The sequence below is a fragment of the Pelodiscus sinensis genome, chromosome 5, assembly GCF_049634645.1.
Source record: "Pelodiscus sinensis isolate JC-2024 chromosome 5, ASM4963464v1, whole genome shotgun sequence".
NCBI lineage: Eukaryota > Metazoa > Chordata > Testudines > Trionychidae > Pelodiscus > Pelodiscus sinensis.
Genome location: NC_134715.1, coordinates 7425239 through 7448343, shown reverse-complemented (window position 1 = coordinate 7448343; position 23105 = coordinate 7425239). Strand labels below are relative to the sequence as shown.

The following is a 23105-nucleotide window of genomic DNA, read 5'->3' as shown; positions in this document are numbered from 1 at the left end:
ATCTGTGAAGGAAAAAACTTGAGTATTTTTAAGACTTTTTCTATAAAGCAGCACAAATGGGCCAAAATAACGTGTACTTTCTCCTTGGCCTTTTATTTTGTTTTTAGTTCCAAAAGGCATTGTCTAAAGAACAGGAAATCTTGTTAATGTAATCGGGCTCTACATGGTCATCCAATACAGGCAGTCCCCGGGTTACGTACAAGATAGGAACTGTAGGTTTGTACTTAAGTTGAATTTGTACTTAAGTCGGAACTGGCGTCCAGATTCAGCCGCTGCTGAAACTGACCAGCGGCTGACTACAGGAAGCCCGAGGCAGAGTTGCTCTGCCCCGGGCTTCTTGGAATCAGCCGCTGATCAGTTTCAACAGCAGCTGAATCTGGATGCCTGGGACAGAGCAGCTGGGGTGCTGCTGGGTAGGTCCCCGCAGTGCCGCACCTCGAATCAGTGGAAATGGCTAAGATAGTTTATACAGATGGGGCTAGGTATTCCCATCTCTACAGTAGAATCACCGTTTTTAATGCATTCACAAAGTCATATCAGTGCTCAGGAGTGAAATTGAAACCTGCAACATTTTCAGCACAAGGGACCACAAAGGGACCCATGTTGCGTGTGACTGTGAAATGCAGATGGAAGTTTGTAGTGTAAAGAGGCCTAAAGTTCAGGCATCCGAGTCCTTTGTCTGTGCCAATACTGAAGCCGCATAAGACCATGTCTTCACAGGAACATTCAGGAAATAAAGAGGAAATTTAATTAGAGATATCAAAAACTAACATGCATTTATTAAAGAGTATTAACTGTCGTGTGGACGTTCTCATTTCAGAAGTAACGTGGCCTTAATGCTCTGTAGTTTAATTTTTTCTTGAAAAATGTATCTTTCCCCATCTGAATTACTTAGGTTGCTGAGTGAGGATTCTGACCAAATGCACACAAGTTGAAATTCCAGAGTCTAGGTTCTCTCAGTAATTGCACCTCTGCCCACTTCTGCATAGTCAGTATTTTTTTCTTGCTGTATATGTGGCTTAACTGGCAAGTTTTAAATTAATAAATATATGCAAGGCAACTGAGCTAGATGATGACTATGGGAAAGAATTACTATGAATTTCTTACCTTAAAGATGCGTTTCTCAAACTGTGGATCCCAACCCCCCCAGGGGGTTGCGGGGGTCGCGAGCAACTTAGAGAAGGGGTCGCGGTATCACAAAGTTTGAGAACCCCTGCCTTAAAGGAAAAGAACTGATCGGCCTTTCAGAAAAAGCACTTGTTCTTACATGTGTATGGGATTACCCCCTTTAGATAAACATACTGCAGTCAGTGGTAGAACAAGCGTCTTTATCTGAAGCTCTTCAGCCGTACATTGTAAAATGGGCTGATAAACCAAAGATGTTCAAACACATCAAAGGCACTTCTCTTTATCAAAGATTGAGTTCATGGCAAGTGTGTCTGAAGATTTTAAAAATAAGAAAGTTATCAGAATATGCAAGAAGTGTCTTTCTGAATAATTTCCTAAAGTATAAAGAACCTCTTTATTCTAGGCTAGTGCTGAAGAGGCAAGGAACTTTGGAAAATAAGGAACCAAGAACTTTTTATCTCACTCAGAAAATGGACATTTAGAATTTTTTCCTGTTGCTTAAAAAAAAAATAAATCGTGGCGAGTGAACATCTTTATATTTGAGAATCAACGTAAACAATTCTAGGCCAAATGACGTTTTAAAAAAGTTTTTTGAAAGTGTCAGATACTTAAAGTGACAGATACTTAGAAGGGAAGCCTCTTCTTTCACCATAACACTGCTGCTGTGATGCAGTAATACACATGTATCTTCCTTGTTTCTCTGCACTTAGTGCTTTCTCCCCCTCTAGATTTGGGCTGTTACTTGGCATATTGGACACTGGACCCAGGTAGTCAGCTGCAGGCTGCGTTGGTTTGTACCAGATGAGTGTCTGCCCCCCTTTCCTCCAAAATGCATTCGTTAAGAAAAGAAAAGGTTCATGGATAGAATTCTTGAGACTATAGAGATATTGTGATTTTTTTTTTAAGTTGCGTCTTTCTGTTTCCCCACCTTTGAAAAGGATTCTGATGACTTTCAGAGGACTGTTTTTAAGAGAAATAGCTACAAATATTGAATAGCCAGCAACAAGTCTACACTTGCACATACTTCCAGTTATGGTTTCTTAAAAGAAATAATTGACCCTAAAAGAAAAAACCCCAAACCAATCTAACGGGGTGGGGGTGGGGATTTAAAAACTGCTAGTTAACGTTTGAGTAAAGCAACAAGTTCACTTTCCTGTTTATGGATACTCGTATGATACAAATTAGGCTTCTTGGTGTTTCTGTAATGAATGCTTGTCTTGTTCCCTAGGCCATCACACTGTCTATGTTGGGGTCCATGTGCCTAAGAGCTATAGGAGAAGGAGACGCCACAGAAGAAGAGCTGGGCTAAAAGAGAAGAAGGAAAAAGAGAAAATCTCTGAGAACTACTCCGACAAATCAGATGTAGAAAATGCAGATGAGACGAGCAGCGGCATCCTTAAACCACTCAGTGAGTACTGCCACTTTGACGTTCCTTTTGCTGTTCTGTTGGTGGGCACTGCGCTTTTCCTGAGCAGCTACAGGGAAACTGGATCCCTGAAAAAAGAGGTTTTTTGACAGGGAATTGTTTGGAAGTGGCACCGCCCGTGCACCCGGTGTGAATGCTTCATCTTTGTTCAGTGTCAGGTGCCATTGCCGGGTTAGCCATTGTCAGTGCCAACGTGCCAAAGCGAAGCCATGGTAGCGTGTGAAGACATAGCAAACAATTTGAAATCTAATTATCCATCCTGGCTAATCGATTGCCACCTCTTCTCCTGTACAGAGGACAAGGGTAGCCCCATGCCCAGGGGTTCAGCTAGAAATAGGGCTAGCATTCAGAGAGTGGAAATTCATATACCACAGTCTGATTTTTCATTTACAGTAACATACCAGATTTTAGAAAGGGCTGCCTAAGTATAGAGGAGAATCAGGTTGTGTACAGGCTTGCTTAATGCTTGTATGAAATGAAATATCATGCCATGTTTCAAACATCAGAAGAGGAAAGAAGTGCCTTCTGCACCAAGGTGAAAATGAAGCTATAAATCCACGGTGCAATTTGACGCAGTTGAACATAATTGTCTATCTGCCTTAAAGAGGTCCAAGAATAGAATAGCAGGGGCTGATGCAGTTCACAGGATTAAACTGTGTTGGGACGGCAGTATGGCTGGCACTTGCATAACACTGATTTAGATTGAGGCTGACTCTAATCAACTGCTGTCAATCCTTGACAGTAATAAAACTAAAAATGCATTGCATTCATGCAGATAGGAAGAGGTTGAGTGACTTGAGACCCAGTGAATGTAGTGTAGCAAATACTTGGTTTGAGATTTCTCAATGATGCATCTGTAGAGAGGGTAGTCTCTGTGTATGTATGACAATAAAATAACTTTTTGGAAGCATTGTGGTTAATGTTCATGTATAGTTTACACTGGGTAATGTTTGAGATGTGCACTGGAGACTGAAGGATAAATTGAGTCTTGTGTTGTGAAAATATTTGTTTTCATCGGAAGCACTTTAAAAAAAATCACATTTTAATATTAATCCCCCCCTCCAAAATTCTTTCTTTTATTACAAGTAGATGAGGTTATTTAAAAAACAACCCTCCCTTTGCTGCTTGTATTTCTCTAGTTTAGCCAATAAAATGGAATTGTCAATGTAAATTACATGTGTAGTTGGAATCATAGAACACTAGAACTGGAAAGGACCTTGAGAGGTCATCGAGTCCAGTCCCCTGCCCTCATGGCAGGACCCAGTACCGTCTAGATCATCCCTGATAGACATTTATCTAACCTACTCTTAAATATCACCAGAGATGGGGATTCCACAACCTCCCAAGGCAACTTATTCCAGTGTTTAACCACCCTGACCGTTAGGAAGTTTTTCCTAATGTCCAACCTAAACCTCCCTTGCTGCAGTTTAAGCCCATTACTACTTGTCCTATCCTCAGAGGCCAAGGAGAACACTTTTTCTCCCTCCTCATGACACCCTTTTAGATACCTAAAAACTGCTATCATGTCCCCTCTGTCTTTTCCTTTCCAAACTAAATAAGCCCATTTCTTTCAGTCTTCCTTCATAGGTCACGTTCTCTAGACCTTTAATCATTCTTGTGGCTCTTCTCTGGACCTTCTCCAATTTCTCCACATCTTTCTTGAAATGTGGTGACCAGAACTGGACACAATACTCTAAATGAGGCCTAGTCAGTGCAGAGTAGAGCGAAAGAATGACTTCTCGTGTCTTGCTTACAACACTCCTGTTAATGCAACCCAGAATCATGTTTGCTTTTTTTGCAGCAGTGCCACACTGTTGACTCCTATTTATCTTGTGGTCCACTATGACCCCTAGATCCCTTTCTGCAGTAATTCTTCCTAGATAGTCGCTCCCATTCTATGTGTGAGACTGATTGTTTCTTCCTAAGTGGAGTACTTTGCATTTGTCCTTATTAAACTTTATCCTATTTACCTTAGACCTTTTCTCCCGTTTGTCCAGATGATTTTGAATTATGACTCTGTCCTCCAAAGCAGTTGCAACCCCTCCCAGCTTTGTATCATCTGCAAAATTAATAATCGTACTCTCTATGCCAATATCTAAATCGTTGATGAAGATATTGAACAGAACCGGTCCCAAAACAGACCCCTGCGGAACCCCACTGGTTATGCTCTTCCAACAGGATTGTGAACCGTTAATAGCTACTCTCTGAGAACGGTTATCCAGCCAGTTATGCACTCACCTTATAGTAGCCCCTTCTAAGTTGTATTTGCCTGGTTTATTGATAAGAAGGTCATGAGCGATCATATCAAATGCCTTACTAAAGTCTAGGTATACCATGTCTACCGCTTCTCCCTTATCCACAAGACTCGTTATCCTATCAAAGAAAGCTATCAAATTGGTTTGACATGTTTTGGTCTTTACAAATCCATGCTGGCTGTTCCCTATCACCTTATTATCTTCTACGTGTTTGCAGATGAATTCCTTAATTACTTGCTCCATTGTCTTCCTTTGCACAGAAATTAAACTGACTGGTCTGTAGCTTTCTGGGTTGTTCTTATTTCCCTTTTTATAGATGGGCACTAATTTTGCCCTTTTCCAGTCTTCTGGAATCTCTCCCATATTCCATGATTTTTCAAAGATGATAGCTAAAGGCTCAGATACCTCCTCTATCAGCTCCTTGTGTATTCTAGGATGCATATCATCAGGCTCTGGTGACTTGCGGACATCTAACTTTTCTAAGTGATTTTTGACTTATTCTTTTTTTATTTTATCTTCTAAATCTGCCTCCTTCCCACTAGCATTCACTATGTTAGGCATTCCTTCATCATCAGACTTCTTGGTGAAAACTGAAACAAAGAAGTCATTAAGCACCTCTGCCATTTCCAAGTTTCCTGTTACTGTTTCTCCCACCTCAATGAGCAATAGGCCTACCCTGTCCTTGATCTTCCTCTTGCTTCTAATATATTTATAGAATGTCATCTTGTTTCCCTTTATGCTTGTAGCTAGTTTGAGCTCATTTTGTGCCGTTGCCTTTCTAATCTTGCCTCTGCATACCTGTATTGTTTGCTTATATTCATTCTTTGTAATTTGTCCTAGTTTCTACTTTTTATAGGACTCCTTTTGTATTTTTAGATCACGCAAGATCTCCTGGTTAAGCCAAGGTGGCCTTTTGCCATACTTTCTATCTTTCCTATGCAGTGGAATAGCTTGCTTTTGGGCCCTTAACTATGTCCCTTTGAAAAACTGCCAACTCTCTTCAGTTGTTTTTCTCCTTAATCTTGCTTCCCATGGGATCTTAGCCACCAGCTCTCTGAGATTACCAAAATCTGCCTTCCTGAAGTCCATTGTCTCTCTTTTGCTGTTCTCCCTTCTACCATTCCTTAGAATCATGAACTCTGTGATTTCATGATCACTTTTACCCAGCCTGCCTTCCACTTTCAAATTCTCAACCAGTTCCTCCCTATTTTTTAAAATCAAATCCAGAACAGCTTTCCCCCCTACTAGCATTTTCAACCTTCTGAAATAAAAAGTTGTCTTCCATATAGTCCAAGAACTTATTGGATATTCTGTGCACCACTGTATTAGTTTCCTAACATATGTCTGGATAGTTGATGTCCCTATCACCACCAAATCCTGCGCTTTTGTTGATTTTGTTAGTTGTTTAAAAAATAGTTAGTTTGTAGTCTGTTTTGTGTTCCGGGCACAAGCACAACACTTCAAAGTTTGAGTCACTATTTATTAAAACAATTTCCAAGAATGCATGGAAATATTTGATAGGATCATATGTCTGGAAGCAACCTTGAGGTATCATCTAATCCAGTCTCCTGTAGACCTGATAGTGTCTGTCTGATAATTTTCTGAACTGTCCCTGATGGACAGGTGGCAAATTCAGTCTTAAATACTCTTAAATATCCCCACTAAAGGTAATTCCAGTAACCTCCCTTGGTAAATGTTCTGAAATCTTGCCAGTTGGAGTTTGTTGAAATCTACATTGCATATCCAGGATGGGTTGATGTCTCATGCTGATAAGCCTGGAACAATATGTTGGTGCCTCTTCTACGGGCACCTTGCTAATTTAGATCTGATAGCGTGGCATAGCTGGATTTAGGAACTGCATCTAGTAATCTTTTTGTCTGTCTTGAGTTTCTGCAAGTAACTTAAAAATGAGTGCAAGACAAAAATGGTTACAGTCTTCTGTACTTCTGTGCTTCCAGACACAGGAGGACAGAAGGTTGGTCTTTCTTAGAAGAGATTTAATGCTCATGAAAGGTACCAACCTGACAGCGCTGGAGACTGGCCCTCTTTCCACAGAACTGATACAAAATGGGCCTGATTAGTTTTCCCTCACACAATCCCCTGATTGTGCCCTGGCACTGCAGGGACAACTTTTTACAGATGGGAAGGCAAATCAGTCTGTGCCATTTATTGCATCCTTTGCCTACCTGCCTGCTGAGAATGTCTGCGTGCTAATTGTGATGTGGCTTCCTATCCACCCCAAACTAGCCCCAGAACACCTTGTTTAAAAAAAACCCAAACCTATCTACTGGCTTGAACTTGGTTTTTATACATATGGTCTCCAAGAGTGAGTGTTGATACATCTTAACATAAGAACGTAAGCTGTGTCTTTTTGAGCCATCCAGTCTGTGATGTACACATCCTAATCTTGTTTGGGGGAAATGTAAGGCTGTGTACAGTTGTGTTAGACAGGCTTTCAACTTCCCCCTTCCCTCAAACATGCCGGTGATAATAAAAATGAAGAAATAGCTTTACACTAAAACAATTGGGGAAAATAAATTGAGAATTTTGAATTCAATTGCTATTGAAGCTCATAGCCACCAAAGGGAGAAGGGTAGAGTTGAGACCACAAGGGGAAATGCAGAGCTGGAGGGTGGGAAGGTAAGTCATTTTAGGCTCATCTAGATCCAGATAGGATCCTAATTGGGTGGTGGGAGAGAAACTGATGGCTTGGTTGCCTAGAGCATGCTTGACAATGGTGGTGATCTTTCTGGACGCATAGAAATGTCAAGCCAAATTTTGCCCTCAGAAGTAATTGAGGGTGATTGCCTCTGTTGAGGATAGAATGTGGCAAAAAACAAGATAAGGGAGGAATTGCTTGGGTGGAGCAATGACCCAGATCATGCCCCACTTCTCCACTAAAAGTGTTTGGAGACTTCCCTGAGAGGATATGCATTTTAGCTTATGCTTCCCGCCTTTCTTCTTAGCGGAGCCACAGTCTGATATGTATTTTCAGTTGGGTCACCTTGATAAGGTCTCTGAAATTCCTCCTCTGGATGAATGCCCTGGGAGTAGGGAGTATGAATGAGCTGCATGCAAAGGCCACGAGCCAAATTGTGATGACCAGATGTCTGTCTCTTTATTTTGAGGCTCTGACACTGTGTAGGCTTTACGAACAGAAATGTTCTGCATGGGATATGTAAACTATAGATGGAGAGATTGACTTCAGCACTGACAGCTTTGGCACAGAGTAGAACAGACCGTTTTAAAAATTTCTCAGTGGTGAAAATTCTTACCTCTGTTTGATTTGTGTCTCAGACAGTATTTGAAAACAGTAAAACTATCCATCTGGATTTATGGGTGGGAATTTCATAGATGCAGTTTAAAGGTCTTTTCTTATGTAAAGGTGACTTGGGACTCCCCGGTGCAGAGTGGAGAGAGCATCCTGAAATATGGAACGCTTAGCAAAACTTTCTACCATGTTTTTATAATCTCTCAATATAGAAGGATGGAGGTTGGTATTATTACAAGCTGTTTAGGACAGGAGTGGTCTCGATATATAGAGCATAAAACCCTGACCTCAGTTAGGCATTACTGTAGTATGGAAACTAAGAAGTGTAGAATGTATGCAGGTAAATATGTAGAGTGAAACTGAAACTTCTGTGTTCTTCAGGATGATTTTAAAGCAAGATGTTTATTTCTGTGGTCTTACCATGCCTAAAGAATGAGAAATTATGACGGAGACAAAAATAAATGTGTGTGGCAAGAATTAAGTTCTTCCATTTTGATGCTTGTTGCTGGCTATAAATGTCCTATATCCCCCAGCAACAAGAAGCTAATGAGGAGAGCATGACTTAGTTGATCCTGATTCTGCATTGCTCTGCATTTTGTGTGGTCATACACTGACTTGCTGCAATCTCTGTCTGGTAGCATGAAGTGCTATAAAATGTTGTTTATAAATGGCTCTATAAAGACAGATGGGAATCATGGCTTGAGTTTATTGTATGTAATGGGAATGTAACAGGCAAACTGATTGTTGTAGCTTCAGTTTTCTCAAACTCCTCCCCGCCAAAACACAGATTTTCATGGGCCATCTCTCCTTAACTCCTCCACATTGCAATTTCACACATTATGAAAACCAGAGGATGATTGCGTGAAAACGTAATTTTGGAACAGCGTTCCTAAACAAGATGTAAGTACATTTGCTTCTAACGATGGGATTCATCTGTCTGGTTACAAGTCCCTCTCCTGTTATGTACACATTTTTTCCTTCTTCCTGGATATAAGGACTTGTGTATACATTCATGTTTTATGCATTTCTGCATAAGGACCAAAAAGGGATTTTCAGGGACATCTTTGTTTCTTGTGAGTGTTTGAGCTGAGAATTGACCTGAGTTGTTGTTGTCTTTTTTGTTTTCAACTTAGTATATTGATTTTAACTTAAAGAGCACTGAAACTGAAGTCTTGTTGTCATGTTACAAGCTTTTCCCACTGCTTCTGTGTTTAAAACCAAAGGTGGGTGAGAAAATATTGGCGGGTTCTGGTGTGCAAGGCTTGAAAGTTTTTTGACCCCACATTAGGGTTTTGAAGTCAGGTGTGGGGAGGGATCATGTCATTTTAACACTGTTTTAATTTTGACTGCAAATCAGCCAATTCTTCTCTAAAACTGTAGCATGATGCCTTCTGTTCCATGCTTGCTAATGGTGAACACTGATTGTTTGCTGGAGATAATGAAGTGCCAACAGCTAGCCCTGACTCAATAACTTGATGCCTAACTTGAACTATTTGTCTAGTCCCCCTGAAGTCAGTGACATATCTAATGTGGCTTAGCACCTTGTTAAACTGAAGCCTCTGTATTTGTCAGATCAATTCAGAAGTTTTTATGATATATGTAAACAGATTCACTCCCTCCGTATCTGCCACGGAGAGTGCTCTTCAAGAGTTTGGTAGACTCCCGTTCCACTGTAAATAGCCTATATGAAGCCTTACATTTTATTGGAAGACACTTAAATGTCTGTGTGATTGTACCTTTATCTCCCTGCTCCTGTTAGTACTTGTTCTGATATATCCTCATTAAATGAGGTAACAAAATCTCAGCAGTGGACTTTTTAGAAGTGGTTAACGGGGCACAAACATTTCCATTAGCAGATCTTTGCATGTAGATGTATGGTTGCCAGCTAGCCAAATGTGAATAAATTTGACTTTCAGTTTGGTTGTGAATGCTTCCTGGATATTCAGTTTTTCTTAACCCTACCAAATTAGATTGTATCATTCATAAATTGCCAATAATCTTGCTTCCATTTTTCTCATAACCTACCCTATTCTCATGTCAACCCTCACATGTCCAAGAACTCTTCGTACAGTCTGAAGAGAAGTTCAGACAAACTCAGTGGCTTGCCAGAATTCCATACAAATGCAGACCTCAGCAAAGACCCCAAAGGGGAGCAAATTAACTATTGCTGTCAATTGCATGTAAGAATATACCACAAAACTCCGCATTTCATTCATTGCATGCGTTTCCTGTGACAACTGTGCTATACACTTTTGCACGCTCAGCAGTGAAAGGAGGACAGTGACACACACTAAGTTTGTGACTGCCGCATGCAGCCCTGTTGTAAACTTTTCTGGCCTGTTAGTCCATCACATTCCCCCCATTCGCTGCCGCGCCCCACTTGCAACAATCCAAACAATGATCCTTGACAGCTTTCTCTCGAAAGGTTCATTCTCAAAGCTAGAAGGCCTGATTTGACACGTGTCCAAAAGATGAGAGTAATTATGGCCACGGATTACAAGATCTCATTTTTTTTTGGAAAATCCTTTACGTTGAGCAATGATAAATTGTGCCCTTTCCCAGTTCAGATATAAACTTGCTATGGAAAATGGTAGTCCTGGTTAAGTTATTCTGGGTACAGGTGTATGAAGGCTAACTTTAGGAGTGAGTTTTTTCTTGGCTAGTTGACAGAAGGTACTTTGTTCCCAATGTACATGTAAATTTGGTCAGCTATTGAGTGAATCAAAGGGGGTACAGAGATGGCTTCGGTTATGGGAATGGTCTCCAAAAGACCTAGTGACTGGGGGAATGTAAGGAATGAGGGGCATTACCTCTTCCTTCCTTCAGGGTTTTATTTAAAAAAGAAAAACTCTCAACCCTTCTGATGTGGGCGAGGTAGAACATTTAAGGGCGAGGAAGTGACTGATTCAGGTTTGGATGGAAAGTTGCATGACTTAAATCTGAACGTTGTACATGAGGGTTGTTTGCGTTTTGGTATCTCTTTCTACATGCGCCAGATTCATAGAACACTAGAACTGGAAGGGACCTCGAGAGGTCATTGAGTTCAGTTCCCTGCCCTCATGGCAGGACCAAGCACCGGCTAGATCATCCCTGATAGATTTCTGGTAATATCTGAACGTGCATCCTGTCTGTGTAGCTATTCTTAACTTCTGTACTGATAGCTAAGTGTCATGCAAGGACTTGAGATATTGTGCAGCTTTTAATATTTCTGATTGAAAATGAAGCATTTCCCTCAAAAGTAAACTCTGTATAACCTGATTATGTCGAAAGCTAGAACTCCAGGGAATCCTGCTTGCATGAGTGTTGGTGCGGATGGTGATGCTAAGCCAATTAGTACCAGCCCTTTAGGCAATGCTCAGTAAAACATAAAACATTTCACGTGGCAAGAGAATCATAAATGGATGGAGTAGTGATCCTGCAACGTCACCCAGCCCCACTTTTGAAAGCTGGTTAATCTGAACAGGGTTTATCCATAAATCTGCAGAGTGAAAAGATTTTTTTGGTAGCATAGATCCACAGTGCTGATACAGTGAAGAGCTTTTGTCATCTTAATCCAAATAAACTAATTTGGTCATTGACTCTAATGGGATGCTTTGGGGTTTAACTTTCATTGCTACCTTGACATGGGAGCTCTGTATCCTGCTTCTGGCACTGGGTGATTATGCTGTGAGAAGGTGGTGGTGTTATCCTCGATCATATCGACCCATGTGCTTTTGTTTTTTCTCTAACAAACTATTTGATACTTTGCAGGTTTTGACACATTTTTTCTCAGCTAGTGTCAGTTTCTACATAATTCTAGAAACCAAAGAAATGTAGGACTGGAAGGGACCTCAGAAGGTCAGCTGGTCCAGGCCTCTTCACTCATGGCCGACTAAGTGTCTTCTGGACCCTCCCTGATAGGTGTTTGTTTAACCTACTCTTAAAACCCCTCAGTGGTAGAGATTCCACAACTTTCCTGAGAAATTTGATCCAGTTAGTTAGGAAGTTTGTCATAAATGTCTAATCTAATGATCCCTTACTGTAATTTCAGCCCGTTACTACTTGTCCTTCGTGGTGAAGGAACACAATTTGTCACCCTCCTCTTTAAAACAAACTTTTACGTACTTTAAAACTTTTTTCATGACTCTCCCCCCGCCCCTTGGCATTCTCTTCTCCAGACTAAACAAAGCAATATTTTCAATCATTCCTCAGAGATCATGTTTTTTAGATCTTTAATCAGTTGTGTTGCTCTCATCTGGACTTCCAGTTTGTCCCAAAGTGTGGTGCTCAGAACTGGTCACGATACTCTAGTTGAATTAAAGTGCTGAGTAAAGTGGAATACTTGCTTACAATATTCCTACGACTGTATCCGAGAATGAAGTTATGAATCTGAGCAATGCTGGGTACATCTGCTAGTTTAATTATAAACATTTTTTTTAAGGTGAGCTGGCAGCCCACACCAGGTCCCTCTCAGCCTGGTAGAATCAAGCTTACCGCTCTTCGGCTCTGGGTATGTTGTTACCCTATGCATTAGAAACGTTCCCTTCGGGGTTTGATTGATTGCTTAAAGATAGGACCCCACCCACTTCCTTCTCCTTGGCAGATGTCATAATTCCATGGCAAAGAATCAGTTATGAGCAGTGGAAAATGGGAAGGCCGGGACATTCTCTTGCCCTGTTGAAACTGGGACACTTGAGCCTCTGTTTGAGAGACAAGGTGGGTGAGACAGTCTCTCTTGATCAACTTCTGTTGAGTGATATAAGCTTCTCTTGAGCTTGCACGGAACTTGTTCTAGAGGTCTCCATGGACGCTTGAGAGCTTGTCTTGGTCCAGTAAACGGTCTTCCCTTACCGTACCCTGGGACCCATGCAGCTACCACACTGAGCCTTTCTTTGGCATTGTTATTTCAAGAGTCTAGCCCTTACAGATGCTAGCTGAAAGGGGAGCCCTAGAGGAAGAAGTGAGGGAGTAGAGGAGAGCAGGCTGAGAGGCGAGTTGGAGAGCAATACAGAGGTAGGTATTTTGGGAAGGTAGAAACAAAGTTTGACTAAAACTTAGAAAAAAATCTTTTAACTTGCTACCCCACCAAACAGTGTTGCTCTGATAGCGTGTCTCAGGCCTCTGTTCTGCACCTTCCTTTGGCCCTGCTCTGCCAAGTGCAGAACTCCCTAGGAACCCTGTGACTTGGTGAGGCTCTGCCCAGGTACAACACGGACCTGCCTATGAAGAGCCTTCCTGGGCAAGCCCCCACCCTTTTTTCCCCCACTCCTAACAAGAGCTCAGTTTCTCTCAGTGGGAGCGATGTAAAGAATATGTTGTTTGCAGACTTCATTATTTTAGTAAATCTGTATTTATAGACATCATCCGGGTCAACTGATGGCGTCTTATTGCCTACTATATTTATTTAAGCATCTGCACTTGCATTCTGCCTTGTTCATGCTTACATCTTCCGTCTAAGATCATCACTGATTCTTAATTTTTTTTATACATGCTAGTATTTGAAGCCCAGATGATTGCGAGCCCAAAGGGTAATTTTTATTTTGGTTTATTTTTTGTAATTGGAAACCTGTGCATGTTGAAGGGTAAGGTCTATGCTAATGTGCTCTGTTCCTTTGGACAAGAACAATGGATGCCAGTCGGCAATCCAGTTCCATTCAGGAAACTGAACTCGAGGGGTAGATAGCTGCTTTTTGTTCAGCATTTCCGGGTAAGCGAACAATGCAGCTTTTCAGCAGTGCCAAGTATGTTCACTGCCCGGTCACTCTCTTTCCCCTGTATGCTTTCCTCTTCTCACACGAATGGATTTTTTAAGTCATTATTTCAGTGTGTTTTAATATTTGGGTTTATAAAGTTAGGGCTCATGGCCTCCAGCCGTTCCCTGTTTGATCTGAGCAGCTGGAAAGTGAGCTAATACAGTGGATGATGATGGAAGGGAGGCATCATTTCCATCCCCACCCCACTCTCATTTCTCAAATTCCAGGTCTTGTGATGAGGCCAAATGGCAAGGAGCTAGGGTTGCTAATTTGTGTGTTGAATTCTTTCGTCAGTTGTAAATCCCCCAGCTTGCTTACAAAGCTAATTTTGTCCCCACAGCTAATTTTGTCCCCACTGTATCAGTTTGGGGTTTTTCTCTCCTACAGTAGCCTCGTATTCTATTTTCCAGGTTGTGTTACTTTATTGGAGTGAGAGGGTGCATGTACATACGTGTACACACACCACACACTCCCTGTCAGGAGTCCTCTTTCTTCGCTCTGGTGGTGGTTGCTCAGGAAAATGGCTAAAATTTCTGGATTTCAGTTTTGGAGGGTTAGCCCTTTTCCTGTGCAGAAGAAACAGGCTTATTATGAATCCTTCACTCCAAATCGATCATTTTAAATGGTCTTTCAGAAGGGGGGACGTCAACATAAATTTCATGCACGTGTAACTATTCTATATTGGTCCCGAACCCAGTACTCAGCATGTTACAATCACAAAAAGGGCTCCTTCTGTCTCCCTGTTTTGTAATGGCCGGAGGGATTGGACCTGGGACCTCTGGAGCTTAGTGTTTGAACCTTTGCTAAGGCTGTAGCAAGCTCATCGATCTCCATGTGCCACTAGAGGGGGACAGAACATCACGTCAAGCAGGCATGGGTTATACTGTCCCCAGGTGGCCTTCTGGCAAGTTACGAATACCTGGTCTTCAAAGTCTCAAGAGGGAGAGTTATGAGCGGGATCTTGTGTGAGTGACAATAAATCTCATTCTAATCTAGTATCGTTTCCCAGATTTTCCTTGCTGCTTGTCGTTCTTTATACACAGAGCCTCACATCCAACACTGGCCAAGGCTCTGCTATGGGAAAGAAAACAGAAGCAGTACAGACTCCCTGTTGCCAGTAGAGATCACTCAATGCAGTATGGCACAAGGGAGCCAAATACTTTGTCCCATCAACTTTCAATTCCTTGTAATAATCTATTGTACTTCTCTTTGGCCTGAGCATTGCAAATTCTTGTGTCAAGGAGCTCTGGTTGCTAATTTGTGTGTGTTGAATTCTTTCATTAGCTGAAAATCCCTAACTTGTCTCCAAGGCTAATTTTGTCCCCCACCGTATCCATTCAATTTTTTTTCTCTCCAACAGTAACCATGTGTTTTATTTTCTACCATACTATACCTACCAGAAAAGAACATACATTTCAGCAGGAACTACATCAATATTAGGTCACAAAACCAAATTGCCTTAACATTATGGCTGTGGCCTGGCTCCTCAGAAGAGATAAGAAATTCATAATTGAAGATGAAATCCTGTCCTCAAAGTTGTTTCAGATTTGTGTGTGATCACCCAGTATTGTGCTGGTGCTAGTTGGTTCTTCAGGCCAGATTTATGCTAGAGGTAATGTCAAACTAAGGTACACAACTTCAGGTAACTGGAGTCGATGTGTCTTAGTTTGAAATACCATGTTGTCCCTGCTGTGTGTGGGGGGAGGTCGATGGGAGAGTTTGTCCTGTCAACTCTCATTACTCTTCTCGAGCCAGTGGAGTGCTGGAATAGACGGGAGTGTGATCAGCGGTTGATTTAGCACATCTAGTAAAGACTCACTAAATCAAGCCCCGGAAGATGGATCTGCTGTTAAGTATAGACAAGATTTCATGCTTATGAGGAATTAATGATGTATCTGTCTCATAAGAATTATAATATTTTTTTCTATTTGTAGAGTTTCAGTATTCCTAAATGACACACACTGTAGTCAACATATTGCTAAAAAATACTTTTGGGAATTGGGGGAAAAAAGAAAAAACATTGTGTGTGGTTTTAGTCCTAATGTAATATCAGATGAATAGAGCTGGAATGCTTTGAATACTGAGCAAGGGAGCTTCGTCACCTGTATGCTGGCAAGAACAAGTTGTGCTAGTCGAGGTTACGTTTGTAAAGCTTTCTGTGTGGAAATGCACAGGAGCCAAAATAGAGGAAGGAAGGAATGTGGTCACTTTATTCACAGCAGAAAAGACAATCTGCTTTTGATATGGATCATTTTATAAGGGACAATGTGAGCTCAGAACCTTGAAAGGTCACTGGAGAAAGTGCAATTTATTACCCTTTTGCACCCTGGGTAGTATTGCCAGCCCTGATAGCTCAAAATGAGATTAATTTAATTTTAAAAATCATGGGATTAAAAAGGGAGTAACTCTTTATTTTTTTCTTCTGGTTTTGAAGCCATGAACCCATCTGTATGTTTGTCTAGTTTTATCCCAGGCTACATGAAAAGCACTAACAAAATCAGTACAAACTAAAATTTCATACAATGATCTGTTTGTATTAAGGATGTTAAATATCAGTTAATTGAATAGTCGAGTAACCTCATGAATTCTTATTGGTTAGTCGACTATTCTATAGTTCCCTGGGATGTGGCTGGCAGCCTGTGACATCTGACCTCACTCCTGAAGAGCACCTTGCCACATGGCGTTGGAGTTTAAAAACCATCTCCTCTTGCGGACCAGCTGCCTGTTGCCCTGTGTTGCTGCCTCTAATAAAGAGGCAGCAGCAGGGCAGGGTGGCAGCAGCCTCTGTCTTGGGGGTGGTCTGATCTCCCGGACCTATCACAAGCCAGCACTGAGCCGGGCTGCTGGGAAGCCTGCTAAAAAGTTTACTGGCAAAGGGCGAGGAGGGAAATGTGTGTAGTCTATAGCATTAACCTATAAGCTTTTGCTGGTCCCCGAGTTGCAAATGGTTGACTGACGACCATTAGCAGTTACGACCAAATCTGTCATAAATGGGGGACCCTGAGTTACGAACACAATCCGCACTTATGAACAGCGCGGTCGTGTGTAACTCTATGGGGTCCAACTTACGAACGAACCGAGTTATGACCAATTGCTTGGTCCGTAACCGGTTCGTAAGTCGGGAAGAGTAACATAATGCTGTGATACTCTTTTGCGTTTTTATGTCTGCAAGAGGCACAGCCGTCAAAGGCTGAGAGCCACTGCTTGAGGTCACATGAATAAGGTTAAGATTTTGTGAGTTGTTTTTAGAAAGTCCCAGACTGATCATGGGGAATAAATAAAAATTCACCAAAGCCCATGATCTGTCTGACTCGTACTAAAAATAAGACAGGGAGGACTAACAGCTCCAGTGCCCCTCAGAGTGGATGAGAGCTCTGGGCACCCTACCCACATGACAGCTGACAGCTTTGGCTCTATTTCCACAGGCCATGAGGCTGAAGCAGAAAATGTCACGGACTTGGTCTCTGAAAGTCAGGGAATCCATGAGTTCCATGACTCACTCTGGTTACGTTGGGGAAGGGATGGGGTGGGGCAGGTGTGGAGCATAAGCATGGGGGTTACCATGGGCCCTGAGCCCCCCTAGGAACACCCTTAAGTGTGTCCCACTTTAGGACTCGAAAAGACGGCCACGTACATCTTGGCACCATTGACTCCAGCCTTGCAGGCAGTGCTGTTGAGTCTGGTCACCATGGACGACTCAGTGTGTGAGGTGCTCGAGGAGGACTTGGCCTTCCCTTCCACAGCAGATACTTTTGATGCCATGTGGGACTCAATTACCATGAGTTCACAGTCTCCGGCCACTCATTCCTGGGTTCTGAGCCATTTGCCGTTGGCACACCAGATTCCTGCTTGGTTGCCACTTTGTGACACCGGTTTTCAGCACCACTCCTGGTACCACCCACTATACCATCTGTGTCTCCAACTTTGCGTTGTCCTGGGCATTGTCCACTGCTCCACTGGCAGCTCCAATGCTAGCGGCACTGTGTCCCAACTGGCACAATGGCAAACCCACCATGATGAGGAACTGTTGTGATCCATTCCTCCCTGGTTGGGCTCAGATTACACTGTGGAGTTGGAGGTGAAGTCTTCCATGCCCTGTAGTGGCCAATACCGCCAAATGAAAACACCCACGCTACTGCAGATGTTCTGGCCTCCCCAGTGGCAAGAGCTAGTGCAATGGCCCTTTTGGATATCATGAGCCTACTACCAGGAACAAGGGCAGGTTTCCAGAGCTGCATCGATGGTCTTCACCACCTGAGCCCCTCCATCAGCAGCATCAAAGATCCTGGAGCCCCCCAAGACCCTGAGAGAGTTCCTGTAATATCTTAGGCGTCAATTGTGCAACCGGGAATGCTGGTCCTGGCAGCTCCCTAATACCAGGGTTGTTACCAGCTGACATTCCCTAGGGTACAAAAAGAACAGAAGGACAGGAGGACCTAATACCTCCCAGGATCTCCTCATCTTCCTTGCTGGACAAAGCAATGGCTAGCACTACCACATACTCACCAGGAGCTCCTCAGAAGAGGGGCCCAGTATTCATACAGAGGAGGTTGTCGAGGAATCAGACTCTTTGGCAGACATATTGGCCCCAGAGGTTTCCTCTAGGGTATCTTTGCGGCTCATTAAGATAATCCAGAACACCACCAAGATGCTCTGGCAAATCTCGGCCTCTCTACTGCCATTGGGTGGAAAGGTGTTGTTTTATCCCACAGAAGGGTTATGTTCACATATCCTCAAACTGGGACCTCGGTGCATGATGATGCTGACCACAAAGAATGGCCGGGGTAACCAGACTCCCCTCCCCCCCCCAGAACAAAGAGGTAAAGATGCTAGACCTCTTTGGTTGAAAGGTATAGTCAACTGGAGGGCTCCCACATTGAATCTCAAAGCAGCAGGCAGCACTTAGTCGCTATGCGTTTAATTCATGGAATACGCTCTCCAAGTTCCAGGAACTACTTGTGGCCAAGGCTAGGCAGGAATTTGCTATGATTCTAGATGATGAGAGATGTCTGTCCAGGCTGCCCCGGGCTTGGCCAATTTGGCACAGCTCATGGCTGCAGGTCTCTGCACTCATGGCAGAAGTCCAGAGTACTGTTCAGGACCTTCCCTTTAATTGTGCAGGACTGTTTGCTGACAAAACTGACTCCAGATGGCCAACCAGACTCCCCCCTTTCCAGCCCTGCACTGAGGGGGGAGCAGAAACAATCACAGGTGTCCCCTCTGTTGGAATAGACCAGCAAGAAAGAGCTCCAGCTACATTCAGGGCTCCTTGAAGCAGCCCTCTGGCCTCAAGTCAAATGATAGAAGATGTGCCTGGGGACAGAGCATCAGCCCAAACCCTGTAAATGCACCATCCCTTTGTGAACAGTCTCTCACTTCTACTGTACCTGGGCCCAGATTACTTTACATCACTGGGTTCCAACTACAACACCCCGACTTGGAGTCCCTTCATCTCGTGGCATGGAAATAAGCTGCAGTGTTCAGCCTTGGTTAAGGAAGTCCTATTTGGCAGCTCTCCACTCGCTCAACGCACCTGGTGAAGGGGAAGCATTTCTCAATTTGGTCCCTCCAGAAATACGTTCCCTTGCAACAAACCACTATTCCTGCTGTGCTTGATTTGCATCTATTAGGGTATTCCTGGCAGCCATGTCACTCCACCAATGATCTGGAATCAGATCAGTCTTTGGCAACTCCTTGGTGGGGCACTTCCTTAAGGGCTTGGATGGATAATATCCCTAGGTCAGATACACTGACCCATAGTGGACCGTACCCATGTCCTTTCCAAACTCTTGGCACCTCCCTTTGAGTCCCTAGTGACCTGTCTCTTATTCTACCTTTCCTGGACAGTGGCCTTTCTGGTGGTCATAATCTCGGCCAGATGGTCTTAGAACTCCAAGCCCTCATCTCTGAACCCCCATAGTGCAACGACATCTGGATCCAGTGTTCCTACCTCAGGTAGTCTTACACTTTCACATAAAAATGGCCATACTGGGTCAGACCAAAGGTGCATCTAGCCCAGTATCCTGTCGTCTGACAGTGGCCAATGCCAGGTCCTCCAGAGGGAATGAACAGAGCAGGGAATCATCAACTGGTCCCTCCCCTATCACCTAGGATTTCATGTGAACCAGGACATCTTTCTGCCTGTTCTTCTTTCCAAAACCCCATGCCAGCCATAAGGAGTGAGCTCTCCATTCTTTGGACATCAGGCATACCTTAGCCTTGTACGTGGAACACACCAAGTCATTTCGTAAATCACCACAGCTCGTTATTGCAATAAATGAGAGGATAAAGGGGCTCCCCATCTCATCCTAGCACATGTAGTCATGGACTACATCCTGTATCTGGAGCTGCTCCCACCTGGCTAGGGTTCCAGCTCCGGCAGCGACTGCTCTCTCCACTAGAGCGTAGGTATCTTCCGCAGTGTTACTTGCACAAGTCCCTAATCAGGACATATGTAGGGTAGCAACATGGTTGTCCATTCACACCTTTCTATCACACTATGCCATAACCTCACAGCCATGGGTTTTGTCAGGGTGCTTCTGCAATCGGTGGCTCTATTCGCTCTGATCCTGCCTCCTGTGAAAACTGCTTGGGAGTCACCTATTAGAATGGACACAAGCAAGCACTCGAAGAAAAAATGGTTACCTACCTCTCATAGCTGTTGTACTTCGAGATGTGTTGCTGGTGCCCATTCCAAATCCCAACCACCTCCCCTCTGTCAGGATAGACTAGCAAGAAGGAGCTGAGCAGACGGTGAGTCGGCAGTGACCTATGTATGTCGTCATGGAGGCACCGCTCCGGGGGCTCCACTGCCGACCCAATGGGTGCTGCTAGGGAAAAGCCTTCAGATGATCGTGCATGTGGCACACGAGCACACCTGTTGGAATGCACGTGAGCAACACATAGTTGAGAGGCAGGTAACTCTCTTGTCACTCAACGTGAACCTTGTTTGATAGTAATTTTTGTAGCGGCACTTTTCTTGTTCTTGCAAGAGAGAGGGGGAAGCAATGACCTCTAATAGACTCCACCCTTGATCCAAAGCTACTGGAGGATGTAGTCCTCTATCCCTACTCATTTCTAAGATGCCACTCTCTTTTTCGAAGTGCAAAATAGACTTGAAATGGCTTCTAAAATACGTTTTATAATGTGCATGCTTCCACTGAATGAAATACCTTTAAAACAGAGGCCATGCTCATGGAAAAAATGAAACTCATTCTTTTCACAGTGCATGGGAAGACCTCCTTTAACTGAAAATTCACTTTGTTAATCCTGTCTCGGACTGATAGCATGTGCAGCTATAATTACCTAAGCCACCTTAATTCTTTGCCTAATTCTGTTCTGTGCATTCACGTGAAACTGCTGAGGGACAGAAAAGTCCAAGGAATGTGCTGTGTTTAAAAAAAAAAAAATTCTCATTTGGAAATGTTTCAGTTCTAAGCCAAAGATACTTTACATAGCTGAGAAGGGTTGGATTAGGTAGGTGATAGCTGGTACTAACGAGCTACTCCTTTTTGGATTAAACTCTATCCAAATCTGTTGAAAAGTGTGGGAAAAAGCTATCAAATTTTTCTGTGCTCCTCTTTGAGTGTATGCAAGCAAGAGTTTGGAAACATGTAAGCTAAATCTATCCATGTGCTGTAGAACCTATTTTGTGTTCTGTGTAGAATCTTTGTAGCTCTTAGAGCATTCCATTAATGTTTTGTATAAGACTTTATCTTTTGTAGTGAGTTTTCTGACTCGTGTTTTTTCCAGCTTGAGTAGCTGTATTCCAGGTGAGACAGCAGTTAATCAACCTTTATTTTATCTATAAACCAGGAAATGGAGGTGTGGTTTAGGCTGTGTTAGTATGGAATCACACAGACTGTGTGTATGTCTGTGTGTAAAAACGGATTTTAGTCGGACAGAAGGCTGTTGAAGGTTCGTCATCACCACTCAAATAGAAATAGTGATCAGACATTCTTAATGGTTTCTATGGAGTTTAGTATATAAGAAAAAGCTCTTTGAAGAAATGGAAGTAACTTGTATATTATCATAGATAAAAAGGTCATTCGATGAAGTTATTGTTGAGCAGATTTAATACTACTATTAAACAAATTTTCAAAATAATCCAATTGTAAAAAAGAAAAATTGTAATCTAAAGCATTGGACAAAAAAGTTTGTATTTGTTTTACTTTATGGTCAATATTTAATAATATTATTTGCCTGAGAATTTCCTTAGGTTTTTATGTGAGACACTGGAATCGTGGTGGCACTTACAAGCTATGCAAAGGGAGATACCTTTCTTCCCCAGTGAATCTTTGTGCCGTATGGCTCCCTGCATGGTGCTCTCCCATCATTGCTTATCTGACTTAAATCTATGCAGGTCTGTGATGAAACACATTTTCAGTCCAAGCAGACTTTCTTAGCAGCATTCTTCCTATACTTAATAAGTATAAGATAAATAATAAGTAAAAGAACGTTTGGCAAAGTTAGTCAAAGGCACCACTTCCTCATATAATCAATAGATTAAACAAATGTGGCATTAACAAACCGTTGTAGAGCGTTAATTCCCCTCCCCAAACCAAACACTCATTGCAGAAGGGAAAATCACTGCAGTTTTTGACCACCGAAAGGTCATGTGCTCTTAGAGTATGAGGAAAAAATGTACCGTGGGGTGAAATCATACATTTGAGATTTTAGGCAGATAAGATGAATGGTTTCAGACTTGGGCTAATAATAGGAAGCTAGCTAGGTCCGTAATTATCTACAAAACTATCTGTCCCTGCTTGCTGTATACAGGAATCTTAAGCAGTTCAAGCGTGGTGACTGCCCTAAATGTTCCCTAATGGGTTTAAAGCCCTATTCTCCACTCCCCCCCGCAGGGTAGAAGCCCCTGGTTTCAGCACTCCGCTCCAGGGTAAAGGCCCTGCACTTTTCCCCAGTCTGGTACATGGAGAATGGGAGGTTGCAAACTACAATTTCACTGTTTAAAAAAAAAAAAAAAAAAAAAAAAGCCACATGTGGCTCATGAGTCAGTTTGGCCACGCCCAGTCTATGGGCTGTATGATAGGCTACATAGAACTCAATTAAGGTTTTCTTGGCCAATTAGGGACAGTGTATCATGTTTATGGAATGCCCTGGAGAAAAGAATGCTCTCAAAGAGGTAGTCCTGAGGAAGGGATTGACCAGTGATAGAGAGCTACTCCAGGAGGTTGCTAGAGAAGCATTACTAGAGCTTGACTCCAGAGTGTTGGAGAAAATGATTTGCTAGGCCTTAGCTGCGTGTTCTGAGGCTGGAGGGGATTGTGCTGGGG

General features: G+C 42.8%; 1 protein-coding gene across 7 annotated transcripts in view; it reads left to right on the top strand.

Annotated features, from left to right (window-relative positions):
* The window catches only part of SLC4A4 (solute carrier family 4 member 4), a 242172-nt gene that overhangs the window by 50140 nt on the left and 168927 nt on the right, over positions 1 to 23105 (top strand). For all 7 annotated transcript variants that reach the window (XM_075929409.1, XM_025178447.2, XM_075929408.1 and 4 more), the window contains one exon: positions 2357 to 2536. In XM_075929409.1, the coding sequence (XP_075785524.1) occupies positions 2357 to 2536 (180 nt within the window). The remainder of the gene's footprint in view (positions 1 to 2356; positions 2537 to 23105) is intronic.